The sequence below is a fragment of the Podarcis gaigeae genome (genome assembly GCF_964106915.1).
Source record: "Podarcis gaigeae genome assembly, chromosome: 8".
NCBI classification, from domain to species: Eukaryota; Metazoa; Chordata; class Lepidosauria; order Squamata; family Lacertidae; genus Podarcis; species Podarcis gaigeae.
The window spans coordinates 12135408-12151665 of NC_139684.1; the positions used below are offsets into that span (position 1 = coordinate 12135408).

A 16258-nucleotide genomic window follows, 5' to 3' on the forward strand; every position below is an offset into this window, starting at 1 on the left:
ATGCTTCTATTGAGACCAGATGACTCTTCTGAAAGCCTTAACACACTATGTTTGCTATGTAACCTACGGCTGCTGTGGACTCCACCTCCCATCAGCCCCAACATCTTATGAATTGTGCTGGGATTTGCAGTCAAAAGCAGCCAGAAGACATCAGCTTGGTAAAGGCTGCAATATGCTATCACAGAGAGAGCGAAGCGTTTGTTTTTTGAAAAAACACAACTTTATTCCTCAAACCAAAGTAATAAATAGGATTTTTTTTAAAAAAACCACAACAGGTTTTCAAGGGAGAACTCTACTCAAGGAAGGTTTGGCAGGGGAACGCTCCAGTAAGGCAGTGTCAGCTATGTGGCATCGGAAGCAGAGCTTGGCTGTTCCTCCCTGCTCCTTGGTGTGCAGTTCTGCCTGGCCGCTGACTGCAGCCATGGGTGGGAAAGTACTGGTCTTCTGAGCTGCCCATCTGGAGTGCGGCTCCCGTCCTCAGTCGCTGGAAGTCTGCATCTGCTTGCAGAAGGCGTCAAACTGCTGCTGTTCCAGCTCAGTCATCACCCTGTTGAGGGCGTAGATCTGCAGGCCCAACAAGGACAGCTCTATGGTTTTAATACGCAAGACTCTGGGCAGTAGATTAATAGATACAAATGATTTTAAAACACAGCCAAGCTTCCTACTGCAGATACCCTCGCTACTTATTGAACTCCCTGCCACAAGAGGCTCCTGCTTAATTCAGGGGTCGACAAACCTTCTTTGGGGGTGAGGGGAAGGAGCAGCCGGCCAAAGCTGTTTTCCAGAGTGAAGCTGCCGTTGCATGTTGACAGCTTCTAGAAGCCACAGGAGAGAGATGAGTGCAGGTGGGGACCAAAGATACTCAAAGTACCCCAGAAGGAGCACAACATGTCCACAGGGTGGATAAAAATCAATGATTTAAAAAAAATAATCCAGATTTTTTAAAATTTAAATTGGATTTTCAAAATAAAATGCTTTTGGAGGATTCTAAAGATTGTTTTCTATTTAGGTTCTATTTAGGTTACATTATAGTCCAAAGGTTATTCATCAGGAAATAAGGATTTGTTTTAAGTTTTTTTTTTTTTTTAAAGTTTAAGCACATCAGTTAACAAACATGGATACATATGCTATAATGTTATTGCTTCAGTTAAATACATTGCTTAAATTGTTTTTAAGCAAGTGATTATTTTTCTCCTTCCAATAAAGTACAGAAGAAAAGTTGACCAAATATAAAGTTAACTTTTTAAACCTCACAATAATTTCATTCATTATCTGTCTATGTATTTCTAATAGTGTAACCAAATCAGTAATTTTTGATATAACAGCAAAAACTGCTCTGAAAATTTATTATTCTAAAAATGAAATCTTCATCTGGTTGTAAAAACTGTATTAAGATTATACCAGCAAGAATGAGTCTTTCTGTAAAATATATATATATCAAATCTTACTGACTAGTGATTTAAATCGATTTGATTTAATTCAAATCCACCCTGGCCCTCCCCTAAAGCCCCATACAAACCGATAATAATAATCATTAACAACAATAGTTGGTCTCTTAGTTGGTCTCTAACCAACTGAACAATTTTTTAAATTTTTATTTATTTCGACTGCGTCAGACCAACGCGGCTTCCTACCTGAAACAATAATAGTGGCAGGGAGTTCCCCGGGTCAACTGCCGCCCTTCAATGAAGCCAACCCGGCGGAATTTCCGCCAGTCTGCTCCCTGCCGTCTCGCGAGAGCAGCGCTGACCCAAGAACACCGTCCGCACCACATTAGCATAGCCACACCCCTATCTTGCCTTCAAGAAGGCGCCTCCTCCCCTCCCCCGTCAGTCATGTCTCGCGAGAGCAGCGCATGCCCGAGAAGACCGGCCGGCCCCAATTAGCATGGCCCCGCCCACCTCGGCCCGTTGCCGTTGCTTAAGCTCCTGCTGGGCCGCGCGCTGCTTGGCCTTCTCCAGGCGGCTGCTGGGACCGTCCTTGCCCTTGGGAGGCGTCCCCTGCTGCGGCAGCGGGATGGGAGGCGGCGGCAGCTTCTCGCGGCGGGCCCCGCCGGGCTCCATTTTCTTCCTCCTCCCGCGAAGGAAGATGGCGGCCGAGGTAGGGACGGCGCATGCGTCGAGGGAGGAGCGTAGCGGGGGCGGAACAAGAAGCTCACCTTCAGTGAGGACTGTACGCATGCGCGAGGACGGGTGCTGGCGGTGATATCAGAGATATGAATAGGAAGAGTTACACATTCCTATGCGTTTCCGGGCTCGCTTTGGATAAAAGCATTCTTAAATATCTCACGTTTAGAGGTGAGATATCTCCATGGAGAAATCATTGATTTTAGCCTAGTTGTGCCCCTCTTCTCCCAAAAGAAAAAGGGGTGCCGTTGCCGCTATTCGGTTGGCCTTCACTAGTGGCCAAGCCTTTAATGTGATAGGTCCTGCCCCGCGGAACTCCCTGCGATTAGACCTTTGGCAAGAACCGTCCCTCTTTTGAGAACTGTATTCGTGCATTCCTCTGCAGAGATTGGAGTAGCCGCTAGTTTAACAATGCACTGCCTGAAAAGGGGGATTAATCTTGGGATCGTGCATTGCAGAGGGTCGGACTAAATCCTCCTCCTGGTCCCTTCCAACCATACAAATCTATGATCTGTGATCTACTTGTGTTCTTTTTGCATTAATAGGTAATACAACTGGTAAAGGCTGCTGCGTTTCTCATTGTGAGTCTTTTTGAGCTTTTGTTGTTGTTTAGTCGTGTCCAACTCTTCGTGACCCCATGGACCAGAGAAGAAGAAGAAGAGTTTGGATTTGATATCCCGCCTTTCACTCCCTTTAAGGAGTCTCAAAGCGGCTAACATTCTCCTTTCCCTTCCTCCCCCACAACAAACACTCTGTGAGGTGAGTGGGGCTGAGAGACTTCAAAGAAGTGTGACTGGCCCAAGGTCACCCAGCAGCTGCATGTGGAGGAGCGGAGACGCGAACCCGGTTCCCCAGATTACGAGACTACCGCTCTTAACTACTACACCACACTGGCTCTCCTGTCTACCACTGCCTCCTGCAGTTTGGTCAAACTCATGCTGGTAGCTTCAAGAACACTGTCCAACCATCTCATCCTCTGTCGTCCCCTTCTCCTTGTGCCCTCCATCTTTCCCAACATCAGGGTCTTTTCCAGGGAGTCTTCTCTTCTCATGAGGTGGCCAAAGTATTGGAGCCTCAGCTTCAGGATCTGTCCTTCCAGGGAGCACTCAGGGCTGATTTCCTTCAAAATGGAGAGGTTTGATCTTCTTGCAGTCCATGGGACTTTCAAGAGTCTCCTCCAGCAACATAATTCAAAAGCATCAATTCTTTGGCGATCAGCCTTCTTTATGGTCCTACTCTCACTTCCATAAATCACTACTGGGAAAACCATAGCTTTAACTATACTTTTTGAGCTTAGTTTCAACTCCCCATGCAACACATTCCTGCTCCTCTTTAGAGCTGTTTCTGGTTTTCATATGTACCTCTTTGCCATTCATCCTCATCCAATCATGGAATGGTAGATTTCCATGAGACCTCCAAAGGCCCTCTAGTCCAACCCCCCTGCGACCCTTGTTGATTTGCTCCCTGTGCCAAGAAGTTTTATGAAGAACCACCATGAGGTCCCTTCAACACTGAAAAAGCCATAGCGTGAAACAGAGTCCTGCCCGGGGCTGGAGAGGATCTGAGGCGACACCTCCAAAACTCCCATCATTTTATTTATTTCATAAAATTTGCTTGGTTTGCCGCAAATCAAAACAAACCTTAGAGCAGTTTACAAATGAGATAAAATTACCAACAAGAAAAACTGACAACAGCAATTTAAAACTATCAGAAAGTTAAAAATAGCAACAGACTTGAAACAGATGAAAACTGGCATCAACCAATAATAACAACAAATTTATTATTTATACCCCGCCCATTTAGCTGGGTTTCCCAATACCAAATGCTTTTTTTCAAAAAAAAGAAAAGAAAAGAAAAAGTTTAGGGGTATTCTCATTTTGACTCAAGAAAATCACCATTTTATAGTTCAAATCAGGAAAAATAAACACAGTAAATGGACAAAAGTACAAAGATTCACATGTTTAGGCTGTGCGTACCTCCAGAAAACAGCACTGCCAATACTAATTATTTCCAGAGATTTTGCACTAAACAACCCAGATTCGCATTTTGGGTATGTGTTTAGTTTTAATGTCAATTCAGTTTTGTTTGCATCGTTCCTTTTTCTGTACAGTATGTCCTTCCTTTTTCTTTTTTAACTTGCACCAACTTTCTTACCACCTGGGTAGGATTTGGCTAGAAAAGGGTCCGAAAAGGGTCCGTCGAAGGCGTCCGCCCGATGTCCCTTGGCAGGGAGTTCCAAAGGCTTGGCCCCCTAAAACCGAGTTGTCACAAACGCGGAGAGGCGATTGTGTGACATCCTTCGGGGATGGTGTGAAAACGACGGAGCCCGGAATCCGACGCCGCCTAGCGGGCCGCGCAGCCTCCACCCAGCCTGCGATCCCGGCTCGCTTTGTCCAACACGGGAAGGCGGAGCGCCGGCTCTGCTCTTCCGATCCATCTCGCCTCTTCTTCTTCGTCCTGCTCCTCCTTTTGCAGCCCGTCGGGGGCGCAGGGAGGAGCCGGAGGTAGAGAAGCAGGAGGCGGAGGCAAGACGAGGCCGGCCGGCGGACACATCTCTCCTTCCTCCCGGTCCCTTTGCGCTCCTCTCCGCCGCGGCCCCCTCGCCATCTCTCCACCGGGCGCGCCGTCCAGGCGCCCAGGTTTGCGCTCCTCTCCGCCGCGGCCCCCTCTCCATCTCTCCACCGGGCGCGCCGGAGGAGACACAAAGGGAGCCCGGAGAAGGCGCCTGGCTGCTGGGCCGGGCCGGATCGGGCCGAGGCGAACCGGGGCCAAGCGGTGGCCGCGGCTGGGGCCAGGTGGTGGCGCGCCATGGCGGGCGCGTCGGGCGCGTCCTGCAGCCTGAAGGACGAGCTGCTGTGCTCCATCTGCCTGAGCATCTACCAGGACCCGGTGAGTTTCGGCTGCGAGCACTACTTCTGCCGCCGCTGCATCACGGAGCACTGGAGCCGCCAGGAGGCGCAGGCAGCGCCGGCCCGAGACTGCCCCGAGTGCCGGCGCACCTTCGCCGAGCCGGCGCTGGCGCCCAGCCTCAAGCTGGCCAACATCGTGGAGCGCTACGCCGCCTTCCCCCTCGACGCCATCCTGCTGAGCGCGCAGCAGCGCGGCGCCTCCGCCTTCGCCTGCGCCAAGGAGCACGGCAAGGTCAAGCTCTTCTGCCTCACCGACCGCGCCGTCGTCTGCTTCTTCTGCGACGAGCCGGCCGTGCACGAGCAGCACCAGGTCACCAGCCTCGACGACGCCTTCGAGGAGCTCCAGGTGCGCAGAGGGGAGGAGGAGGTGCCTGCTGCGCCGGGGCAGCAGGAGGAGGGCGGGATAGGGAGGAGGCTGTCTGCTGCATCCCTGGAGAGAGGAGGGTGCCTGCTGTGTCTCTGTAGGAGCTGGCGGGGAAGGGCACCTGTTATGCCCCTGGGAAACTGGAAGAGACGTGTCCAGTTGTGGCCTTGTAAGAAGGTGCCCGTTGTGCCCCGGGAGGAGGGGAGGGGGTCCAGTTCTGCCCCAGAAGGAACTGGAGAAGGGTGCCTGTTGTGCCCTTGGAGGTGGAGGAGAAGGCCTGTTGTGTCCCTGTATGAGCTGCAGGAGAAGGCTCCCATGGCGCTTCTGTTGTGTCCAGTGCTATTTTTCTAGAAGAGGGGCTGGAGCTCACCATGAACCCTTGTTCTCTTAGACTGGCGCCCACCTGAGAGGTGCTGGAACTGAGTTATTGAGATCTTGGACTGAGAAAAAAAAGCCCTGGTTGTGCCCTTATAGTCCAGCATCCTCTTCTTGGCAGAGCCATTGTGGCTAGAAGCCATCTCTCCCCTCCTCCATGAATTTGCCCAGTCCTCTTTTAATGCCATCTAGGTTGGTTGTCACAACCGCCTCCTGTGGTGGGGAGTTCCATAGTTTAACTCTGCGCTGTGTGAATAACTGCCTCCTTCTGGGAGGGCCCCCTGAGCTCTTCAGCGAGAGCACAGTAGGGGTGCGAGACCCACCTGGATGATGCCGAAACTGCGGGCACTGCATCACCTCCTTGCCGCCCGTCTATTTTTCAGAGGGAACTTAAGGAGCAGCTGCAGACTCTGCAGGACAGCGAGCGTGGCCACACAGAAGCCCTGGCTCTCCTGAAACGGCAGCTGGCCGAGACAAAGGTAAAGGCTGGGGTTGTGGTTTGGCCGGCCCCAAAGCTGTACCTGGGTGATGGCAGAAGGCTCCTGAGCAAAACCCATCATTGCCTATGTTGAGTTTCAGGCAGGTGCCATTCCTCATCCTAGCTGGTGCCTTTGGGGTTTGAACCTGGGACCAAGGTGTCTCCTGCTGAGTGATAGCCCTCCCCTAAAAACAGAGTAATATTGTTGTTCTGCACAAAGAGCTGGCTTAAATAAGAAGTTCCCTTATACAGAATCAGGCCTTTGGGCCATCTAGGTCAGTATCTCCAAAACTGACCAACCAGGGTTTTAGTCTGGGGAGACAGTCCCAGCCCTGTCAGGACATGTAGCCAGGAAACGAAACCCGGGACCTTCATGATAAGGTCTGCATGCTAAGAAGATGCTGTGGTCCTTTCCTCTAAAAATAAAAATACAGGCTTCTACTCCTCAAGGCCCTGAACAAATGGTGTGACTTAAGCTCTGTGGTATCTGGAGGGCCACAGATTTCCCCACTCTTGATTTTAAGTAAACGGGCTTTAAATAAATGCCAGTTTGTCTCCACACCCCTGAAAATTTTGACTTGTGTTCTAAGACTGCAAACCAATACTAGAGATTTTTCACCTGTTTTGCTCCTGTCTTCTGCTAAAAGGAGCCCTTTAAAAAACTTCCCATGCTAGTTTAAAGCCTGCTAGTTGTTGATATCAGCTGCGGAAGAGATTTTGAAGCCTCAGGTGTCTCCCTTCTCACCAAATGAATAGCCCTCTTGTTTTGCAGGGACTGAAGGGAGCTGGGAATATTGCTCAGATCCGAACGCTCCCCCCAGAGTGCAAATACTGCAGTGCTTTCAGATAAAAATGTTTGTGGTGGTGACGCTTCTCATGTTTCGACATCCAAGGCCCCTTCGCTGACAATCCCTCGGGTGCTAAGCATGCAGGAGCATACAAGGGGGGTATCCTACAGTGAGACAGACCATTGGCAGAGCATCTGTGTTGCATGTGCAAGGCACCTGGTTCAATCCCCAAAGACATCTTTGAGAGACCACTGCCTGAAAAACTGGAGAGCCTCTGCCAGTCAGAGTAGGCAGCACTGAGCTAGTTGGGCCAATGGTCCGGATGCGTCATCTGTCTGTGTCTGCAAGCAAGGGGTTGGGAACCTGCAGCTCTCCTGATGTTACAGAATCATAGAATTGTGGAGCTGGAAGGGACCCCCAAGGGTCCAATGCAGGAATCACAGCCAAGAAATCCCTGGCAGGTGGCTATGTTGCTGGACTCCAGCTCCCAAGAGCCTCTGCCACTGTGGCCAGTGTTCAGGGATGCTGGGAGTGGTAGTTCCGGAATATCTGGAGGACCACCTGATCCTCATCCCTGATTGACCGTGACCTTCTGTCCAGGGGTTTGAGATGGAGGGGATGTCCCAGTACAGTGGTACCTCGGGTTACATACGCTTCAGGTTATAGGCGCTTCAGGTTACAGACTCCGCCAACCCAGAAATAGTACCCCGGGTTAAGAACTTTGCTTCAGGATGAGAACAGAAATCGTGCGGCAGCAGCGGGAGGCCCCATTAGCTAAAGTGGTGCTTCAGGTTAAGAACGGACCTCCGGAACGAATTAAGTACTTAACACAAGGTACCACTGTATTACCTGAAGGTGCCGCTGAGGATTGAAGCTGCGGCCTTCTGCAAATGGAGCCGGGCATCTACTGCTGACCTTCTTTTAAGGCAGGAATGGGGAACCTGTGTCTCTCCAGATGTTCCTGGATTCGAACTCCCAACAGCCAGCATGGGCAGTGGTCAGGGATGAAGGGACTTGAAGGAGGCCGTCCACATCGGGAGGGCCCAGGGTTTTCCATCCCTTCACTAAAAGCCTCATTATAACAATACCAATTTATAATACAATTACTAATATAAATCATTTAAATAGCAAATTATATAATTTAGATAAAGTGGCTCCCCACCACGTGCTAGAATTGATGATTTTCTTTATTTCTGCATTCCAAAACCTTACTGATTTCAGTTACATTCCAGTCATAATAATACAACAGCTGCAATATTTATAATTTCTATTTGTGTTGACACATTAAATGATTTATGAAACTACAAGTGAGGATCTCAAAACTGCAGTGGTACCTCGGGTTACATACGCTTCAGGTTACAGACTCCCCTAACCCAGAAATAGTGCTTCAGGTTAAGAACTTTGCTTCAGGATGAGAACAGAAATCATGCTCCGGTGGCGCAGGGCAGCAGGAGGCCCCATTAGCTAAAGTGGTGCTTCAGGTTAAGAACAGTTTCAGGTTAAGTGCGGACCTCCGGAACGAATTAAGTACTTAACCTGAGGTACCACTGTATATCCATGTTCTTCCTGTGTGTGACATTTATTCCGTTCATGGTGTTTCTTCCTGTCCTTGTAAAATGGGATATATATATGTCAGGGGCTCAGGAGCGGAGGCACAGGGGAGAGAGGAGATGGAGAGCGAAGGGGAAGAATCTGAGGGCAGCGTAGGGGAGTATGACAGGGGCACGAGAGATTCCATGAGCTTCTCCAGCGAATCAGAAGATTCCCAGAGGGGGGCGCCGAGGGCCAGGGCAAGGGGGGTCCCAGGGGGGATGCACCAAAAACAAGGGGCCAGCGGGGACTCCCAAAGCAGCAGCGGGAGATCAGGACCAGTTCCCCCACCAGAGCGTAGTGGGGGGGAAGAGTCCCATGTATCAGGGCCAGCGTCTCCTCCAGCAGGGAGAGAAGATGAGTCAGGGCTGACCACGCCTCTATCGGAGAGTGAGGGAACGGAGGGGAAGTCAGGTCCAGCTAGCCTCCCCGAAGGGGGAAGCAGTGACAGGAGCAGTGTAACGGTCAGGAGAAAGGTTGCCGGCTGGGCGCGCGCGCCAAGTTCGAATGTACAGGCGCGCAGGACAGCAGAAGACCCGGATTGGGAACCAGGTCCTAAAGCCCGCCGGAGACGGGGGGAAGACTCAGGGGACTCAGCGTCAGAAGAGTCTAGAAAGGGCAAGACCCCAGCGGACAGGCAGACCCAGAGGAGGAAAGAGCAAAGGAAGAGGTGGAGCAAGGCTAGAGTCTTAAACTGGTGTCTGGGGGGAGGAGATTCAGATGGAGCTTCAGCGGTCTAGAGTTGAGACATAGAGCTGCGCGCCGCGGCTTTGAAATCGAAACTGAACTTCAATAAAGACTTTTGTATATAACAACGAACTGGCGTTGGTCCTTTGTGAGCTGGGACCTCGGGCAGCTCTGACAATATATATTTCCCTGATTGTTGCTGCGATCTTTCATGCCTTGGGCAGAGCTGATATCCCATTGTTGTTCTCCCTCACTCAGTCCCGTGCTTGGTTATTTTGCAACTTTAAAGTCACACCTCTCATCAAAATGGGAGCTCTCTTTCCCCACCCCGTATCCCAGCCAGACGGCTTTAAACAAGTCGCAAGATCTCCGTCTTCGCACAACAACCTTGCAGGGCGGTATCGAGGCGATCGCGGGTCTTCGTCAGGGGGAAGCCAAGCTCCACCCGTGACTCGCCTACATCTCATGCTCTCCCCGCAGTCCTCCGCCAAGAGCCTCCGGGCCACGATTGGGGAGGCCTTTGAACGGCTGCACCGCCTGCTCCGCGAGCGCCAGAAGGCCATGTTGGAGGAGCTGGAGGCGGACACGGCCCGGACTCTGACGGACATCGAGCAGAAGATCCAGCGCTACAGCCAGCAGCTCCGCAAAGTCCAGGAGGGCAGCCAGATCCTCCAGGAGCGGCTGGCCGAGGCGGACAAGCACTCCTTCCTGGCCGGCATTGCGTCCTTGTCCGAGAGGTAGGCCGAGTTGCGTGGGTGGCTGACAGCAGGGAAAGTTTGGGAGCCCAGGGTTAGAGCAGCCTTCCCCACCTGCGTCAAATTAAGCATCACTCATGGGAACATAGGGAGGGGGCTGCTGGACCAGGGCAGCTTCCTGTTCTCCCAGGGGGCAAACAATTTAACCCCTGTGTTGCAAACAGTAGTCAGTAACATCCAAGGCAACACGATGACCAAATACAACGATACAATATCAATATACACTCTTTATATAATATGAAATACAGTGGTACCTCAGATTACATACGCTTCAGGTTACAGACTCCGCTAACCCAAAAATAGTGCTTCAGGTTAAGAACTTTGCTTCAGGATGAGAACAGAAATTGTGCTCCGGCGACGCGGCGGCCAAGGGAGGCCCCATTAGCTAAAGTGGTGCTTCAGGTTAAGAACAGTTTCAGGTTAAGTACGGACGTCCGGAACGAATTAAGTACTTAACCCAAGGTACCCCTATATATGAAATCGTTTAAACAGAAAAATTATGAATCTCTGAAAGTTGCAAAATATGCACTCTTAAAACTCTAGAAAACGTGAAACCAAATAAACATAAGTCTTATAAGTCTCTGAAAGTCTTTGAAGACTATGCACGTCTCTGGAAGAAGCAATGTATCAGATTCTTATCTGGTGAAAACAGGCTGTAAAGCTTTGTTTATGGAGTCCAACACTGCCGAAGTAGTTTGCAAACAGACATTCTGAACAGTGATTTCGGATATACCCACTGTTTCGTGGAATTCTTCATAACTTTATGACCACTGCTTCATAGCAATTGCTGTTATACTTTTCCATTCACCATATAGATGGGTTTATGAAGCATTTCTGTATCCTTCTGCTGTGCTGAAGAAGAATTCCATGAATCTGGATTCATGGAATCCATGAATTCTTTCAGAGACTTGCATAGTCTTCAAAGACTTTCAGAGACTTATAAGACTTATGTTTATTTGGTTCTATGTTTTCAAAAGAATCCATCAAGAGTGCATATTTTGTGACTTTCAGAGATTCTTAAGTTTTCTGATTTTGTGATTTCATATATTTCATATTACAGTGGTACCTCGGGTTACATACGTTTCAGGTTACATACGCTTCAGGTTACACACTCCGCTAACCCAGAAATAGTGCTTCAGGTTAAGAACTTTGCTTCAGGATAAGAACAGAAATCGGGCTCCGGCGGCATGGCAGCAGCAGGAGGCCCCATTAGCTAAAGTGGGGCTTCAGGTTAAGAACAGTTTCAGGTTAAGAATGGACCTCCGGAACGAATTAAGTACTTAACCTGAGGTACCACTGTATATAAAGAGTGTATATTGATATCGTATCATTGTATTTGGTCATCATGTTGCCTTGGATATTACTGACTCACAGGGGCCAGCCAGATAGGAGACCTGCAAGCCGGACCTCAGTAAAACAGCAACTCTCCCCTCCTGTGTTCCTTTGTTCTTTCAACTTGATGATTATTCACAGCTATACAAAAATACAAACCCATTGCAAAGCATCTTTTTTTTATAAAACACTAAGACAAAACAGCTACTTTTTATGCTATATTAAGATAAACAGTCTAAAAAAGGACAAAAGTCAGAAAGAAAAGAGAAGTACTGTAAAAGAGAGAGAGAGAAGGGAAAGAGGAAAAACTAAAGGTATGTTTTCCAGCAATGGTTATTCAAAACCATCACTGCCTCGGGCCATGGAGGCAGAGTTCAGCCACCATGTCTATAGCAAACATCAAGTAGACCCATTGAAAGTGTGTGCAGCCCACTTGGTCCTTGCTCATCCTGGTTTTCTTCCTCCTCACAAGGCTCAAGGGCAAGATCCACGAAACGAACCTCACGTACGAGGACTTCCCCACCTCCAAGTATATGGGGCCCTTACAGTACACGATCTGGAAATCTCTTTTTCAGGACATCCACCCAGGTGAGCGAATGTGTTTGCTTCATTTCTGAATTGCGTCCTGTAAAAATATCCCGATTTTTAACAGTGAACGGCCGCAACAAAATCAGCATTATATGACAGTTGCAAGACTGAGGTAGATTTAGACTGGGATAAAAGACCTCCACTTCAAAGGTGTTGTTGCGAAAGGAGGGTTCTTAGTGTTGGTGCAAGGGGGAAAAGAAGGTATAAAAGTAGAATGCCACAATCTACATTTGGTGAGAGAACCCCAGAAGAGATTTAAAATCACAAAGCACGCAGCAAAGTAAAGCATGGAAGTAGAGGTTGCTAGACCGTTGAAATACGTGCTTATGAGTTTCAGAACTCCCCTCACATCTAAAAAGACCACATGTTTGGGAAATTAAAAATGGTATACTTACAAACTCTCCAAAGGTCATATTCATGTGCTTTTCCATACAGCATTCAGAAAAAGTTGCAGAGGCAGTAAAACTTGGCTTAGTTACAGTGGTGAAAGTTTAAAATATTGGTGGGTGCCACTACCGAGAAGGCCCTCTGTCTGGTTCCCTGGAACCTCGCTTCTCACAGTAAGGGAACTGCCAGAAGGCCCTTGGCGCTGGACCTCAGTGTCCGGGTAGAATGATGGGGGTGGAGAAGCTCCTTCAAGTATACTGGGCCGAGGGCATTTAGGGAACCAGTGTAGGTCTTTCAAGACCGGTGTTATGTGGTCTTGGCGGCCGCTCCCAGTCACCAGTCTAGCTGCCGAATTCTGGATTAATTGTAGTTTCCGGGTCACCTTCAAAGGTAGCCCCATGTAGAGTGCATTGCAGTAGTCCAAGCGAGAGATAACCAGAGCATGCACCACACAGGTGAGACAGTCTGCGGGCAGGTAGGGTCTCAGCCTGCGTACCAGGTGGAGTTGGTAAACAGCTGCCCTGGACACAGAATTGATCTGCACCTCCATGGACAGTTGAGAGTCCAAAATGACTCCCAGGGTGCGCACCTGGTCCTTCAGGGGCACAGTTACCCCATTCAGGACCAGGGACTCCTCCACACCTGCCTGCCTCCTGTCTCCCAAAAACAGTACTTCTGGCTTGTCAGGATTCAACCTCAATCTGTTAGTCACCATCCATCCTCCAACCCCCTCCAGACAAAAGGACCTTCACTGCCTTCACTGGTACTGATTTGAAAGAGAGGTAGAGCTGGGTATCATCTGCATACTGATGAACACCCAGCCCAAACCCGCTGATGATCTCTCCCAGTGGCTGCATGTAGATGTTGAAAAGCATGGGGGAGAGGACAGAACCCTGAGGCACCCCACAAGTGAGAGCCCAGGGGTCTGAACACTCATCCCCCACCACCACTTTCTGAACATGGCCCAGGGGAGTTCCCCCCCTCCCACAACCAAGCGGTGTAGAAATATTACAAAATGAATAAATAGCAACCTATTTCTCCCCGCAGTGCCCGCCACACTCACGCTGGACCCCTCCACGGCCCACCAGCGCCTCATCCTCTCCGACGACTGCACCATCGTGGCCTACGGCAACCTGCACCCACAGCCGCTGCAGGACTCCCCCAAGCGCTTTGACGTGGAGGTCTCGGTGCTGGGCTCGGAGGCCTTTGGGGGCGGGGTGCACTACTGGGAGGTGGTGGTCTCGGAGAAGACGCAGTGGATGATCGGCCTGGCGCATGAGGCCGTCACGCGCAAGGGCAGCATCCAGATCCAGCCGAGCCGCGGCTTCTACTGCATCGTCATGCACGACGGCAACCAGTACAGCGCTTGCACGGAGCCCTGGACCCGGTTGAACGTCAAGAGCAAGCTGGAGAAGGTGGGCGTCTTCTTGGACTACGACCGCGGCCTCCTGATCTTCTACAACGCGGACGACATGTCCTGGCTGTACACCTTTCGGGAGCGCTTCCCGGGCAAGCTCTGCTCCTACTTCAGCCCAGGGCAGAGCCACGCCAACGGGAAGAACGTGCAGCCGCTGCGGATCAACACCGTCCGCATTTAAGGGCTGCCGACGGGGTGGGGGAACCGTCAGCGGCACGGCACTGACTGTTGTGAGCTGTGATGCCTGACTCCTGGGGGTCCCTCCCAATTCTACCATTCTGTGGTTCTGTTCTTGACTGGCAGAACACAGGGGTGAACACGCAGGGTTCCTTGCTTGAGCTTCCAGAAGAGCGGGGCTTTTCAATTAGGGACAGAAAACTGGTGTGGGGTCCCCCAGGGGAGGGGAGTCGGGATTCTTGCTTGTGGCGTTTCTGGGTGCTGCCCCTCGACGCAGCTTGGTGGGAGGCCGGCGATGGTGCAGTGAGGTGGGCCGTGGGCCAGCTGAGGAACGAGGCGCTTTTGCGAGGGAACACAGCTCTGAACTTTTATTTCCCGGCAAAGTCCGTGTGGCTCAGATTCCAGGCCCACAGGCAGGTGCATGTACCAGAACAAAACCTCGCGGCCCCCACCGCTGGCTGGTTTAAGTGGGAACGGGTTTATGTCTGTATGGACTTTTATTAGTTGGTCTGATTTCCTGTTTTGGGAGGCTGGGAGGAAAATTGCGGCTGGGGAGCACTGGGGAGGGGGAGGAAAGAAGGAAACGGTGAAATAAATGGAACGTTTGGACCCCAAACCTTGCTGGATGTTTTGTGGGATGTGCAGATGGGTGTTGTTGTTTGCAGTGTCAGGCTAGGACTAGGGGGACCTGGGTTCAAATCTGTGCTCTGTTCTCTTCCCCAGCCATGGGGCATTCATAATCTCTCAGCGCGATCTACCTCGGAGGGTTGTTGTGAGATTATGGGAGAGTGTTTGGGATGGAACATGAATGCCGTCCTGAGATCCTTGAAGCTGCCTTTGAGTGAGTCGAACCACTGGTTCCCCACCCCTGCATTAAAGGAAAGCGCTGAGCTCCGTGAGGGTCAGTTCAGGGACTATGGTCTTCCAGAGCCTCCCAACAATCAGAGATTATGGGAGTTGTCCCATGCTAACATTTGCACGGTCAAAGGTTCCTTGTCCCTGGGTTTAAAGAAGCCATAGTTGCACTGGAGGCAGCTAGGGGCAGTGAAGGCAAGTGACGATCCAGTTCAGGGATGGAGAGCTTGTAGTTCTCAATAAATTGCTAGACTCCAACTCCTAACAGCACCAGCCAGCCTGGCCTATATTCAGGGATGATGACTAGCATGTTGGCAGCTAGGGGCAGTGAAGGCTAGTGAGGGTCCAGTTCAAGGATGGAGAGCTTGTGGTTCTCAATAAATTGCTAGACTCCAGCTCCCAGCATCTGGGGGCCGTGAGGCCCTTTTGCTGGATTGTTGCTGCTCAGTGGTGGAGTAAGGTAAAGGTAAACCTGACCATTAGGTCCACTTGTGGCCGACTCTGGGGTTGCAGCGCTCATCTTGCTTTATTGGCCAAGGGAGCCAGCGTACAGCTTCTGGGTCATGTGGCCAGCATGACTAAGCCGCTTCTGGCAAACCAGAGCAGTGCACGGAAATGCCGTTTACCTTCCCGCTGGAGCGGTACCTATTTATCTACTTGCACTTTGACGTGCTTTCGAACTGCTAGGTTGGCAGGAGCAGGGACCGAGCAACGGGCGCTCACCCCATCACGGGGTTTCGAACTGCCAACCTTCTGATCGGCAAGTCCTAGGCTCTGTGGTAATTAACAAGTAAACACAGCTGTGGGAGGAATGATTCTGGCAATGCTGAGCAGCTGCAAGCAGGAGGCAACTGGTGCAAGTTTTCTGCCTGCAGTGGAAATGCTTGCCTCTCAGTTTGCTAAAGGTGGGTCCAGGGGGGCACGACCGAGACGTAGAGCTTGTGGGGCGTTGCAAGTATGACATCCAATAGAAGGCGAGAGGCGGGGTGACAGGGAAGGCTGGGTTTTGGCGTCACATAGGACGCCCCTGAAATTTGAGGTGACAAACTGTGTTAGCCAAACCGCCCAGAAGAGGGTAGCATTGCCTGAATTTGTGCCACAAGTGAACAGTTTAATCGCAGTGAGTTGGGGGAGCTGCATTATTTCCCTTTCAGCAAGGAATGTAAAATATCTCCCCACGTTGATTGCTTGGCTAGGCATGTCCAAATAGCAGTGATGTTTCATCCTGTAGGCGGCAGAATGATGGCTTTGGTGTCTTTCTCTAGGTCAGGGCTCACCAGTTTGGCGCCTTCTGAAGGTTACCGAGCTGAAGCAACCCTCATCATCCCTGACCACTGGGCATGCCGGCTGGCCAGGGATCTTGGGAGTTTGCATCTGCCAACATCTGGAGGGCAACAGGTTCCTCTGTTGCAGGCTGACCATGGCTTGCC

At 50.7% G+C, this 16258-nt stretch overlaps 2 protein-coding genes across 3 annotated transcripts; one reads left to right on the forward strand and one right to left on the reverse strand.

The window, feature by feature from the left end:
- Positions 1–197: 197 nt before the first annotated feature.
- SVBP (small vasohibin binding protein) lies at positions 198–2156 on the reverse strand. Its single transcript, XM_083750389.1, has 2 exons — positions 1902–2156; positions 198–564 (listed from the first exon to the last, which is right to left on the reverse strand). The coding sequence occupies exons 1-2, from the start codon at positions 2061–2063 to the stop codon at positions 478–480; spliced, it is 249 nt and encodes an 82-aa protein (XP_083606515.1). The 5' UTR covers positions 2064–2156; the 3' UTR covers positions 198–477.
- A 93-nt stretch (positions 2157–2249) lies between these two features.
- Positions 2250–14589, forward strand: TRIM62 (tripartite motif containing 62). Of its 2 annotated transcripts, none has more exons than XM_083750252.1 (6): positions 2250–2671; positions 4292–5381; positions 6158–6253; positions 9798–10054; positions 11877–11992; positions 13427–14589. In XM_083750252.1, exons 2-6 carry the CDS (start codon positions 4935–4937, stop codon positions 13975–13977), a joined length of 1467 nt encoding a protein of 488 aa, XP_083606378.1. In that variant the 5' UTR covers positions 2250–2671; positions 4292–4934; the 3' UTR covers positions 13978–14589. The 2 variants fall into 2 exon arrangements, with proteins under 2 accessions (XP_083606378.1, XP_083606379.1); XM_083750253.1 differs by lacking the exon at positions 2250–2671 and having other exon boundaries at positions 3975–4765; positions 4826–5381.
- Positions 14590–16258: the final 1669 nt, after the last annotated feature.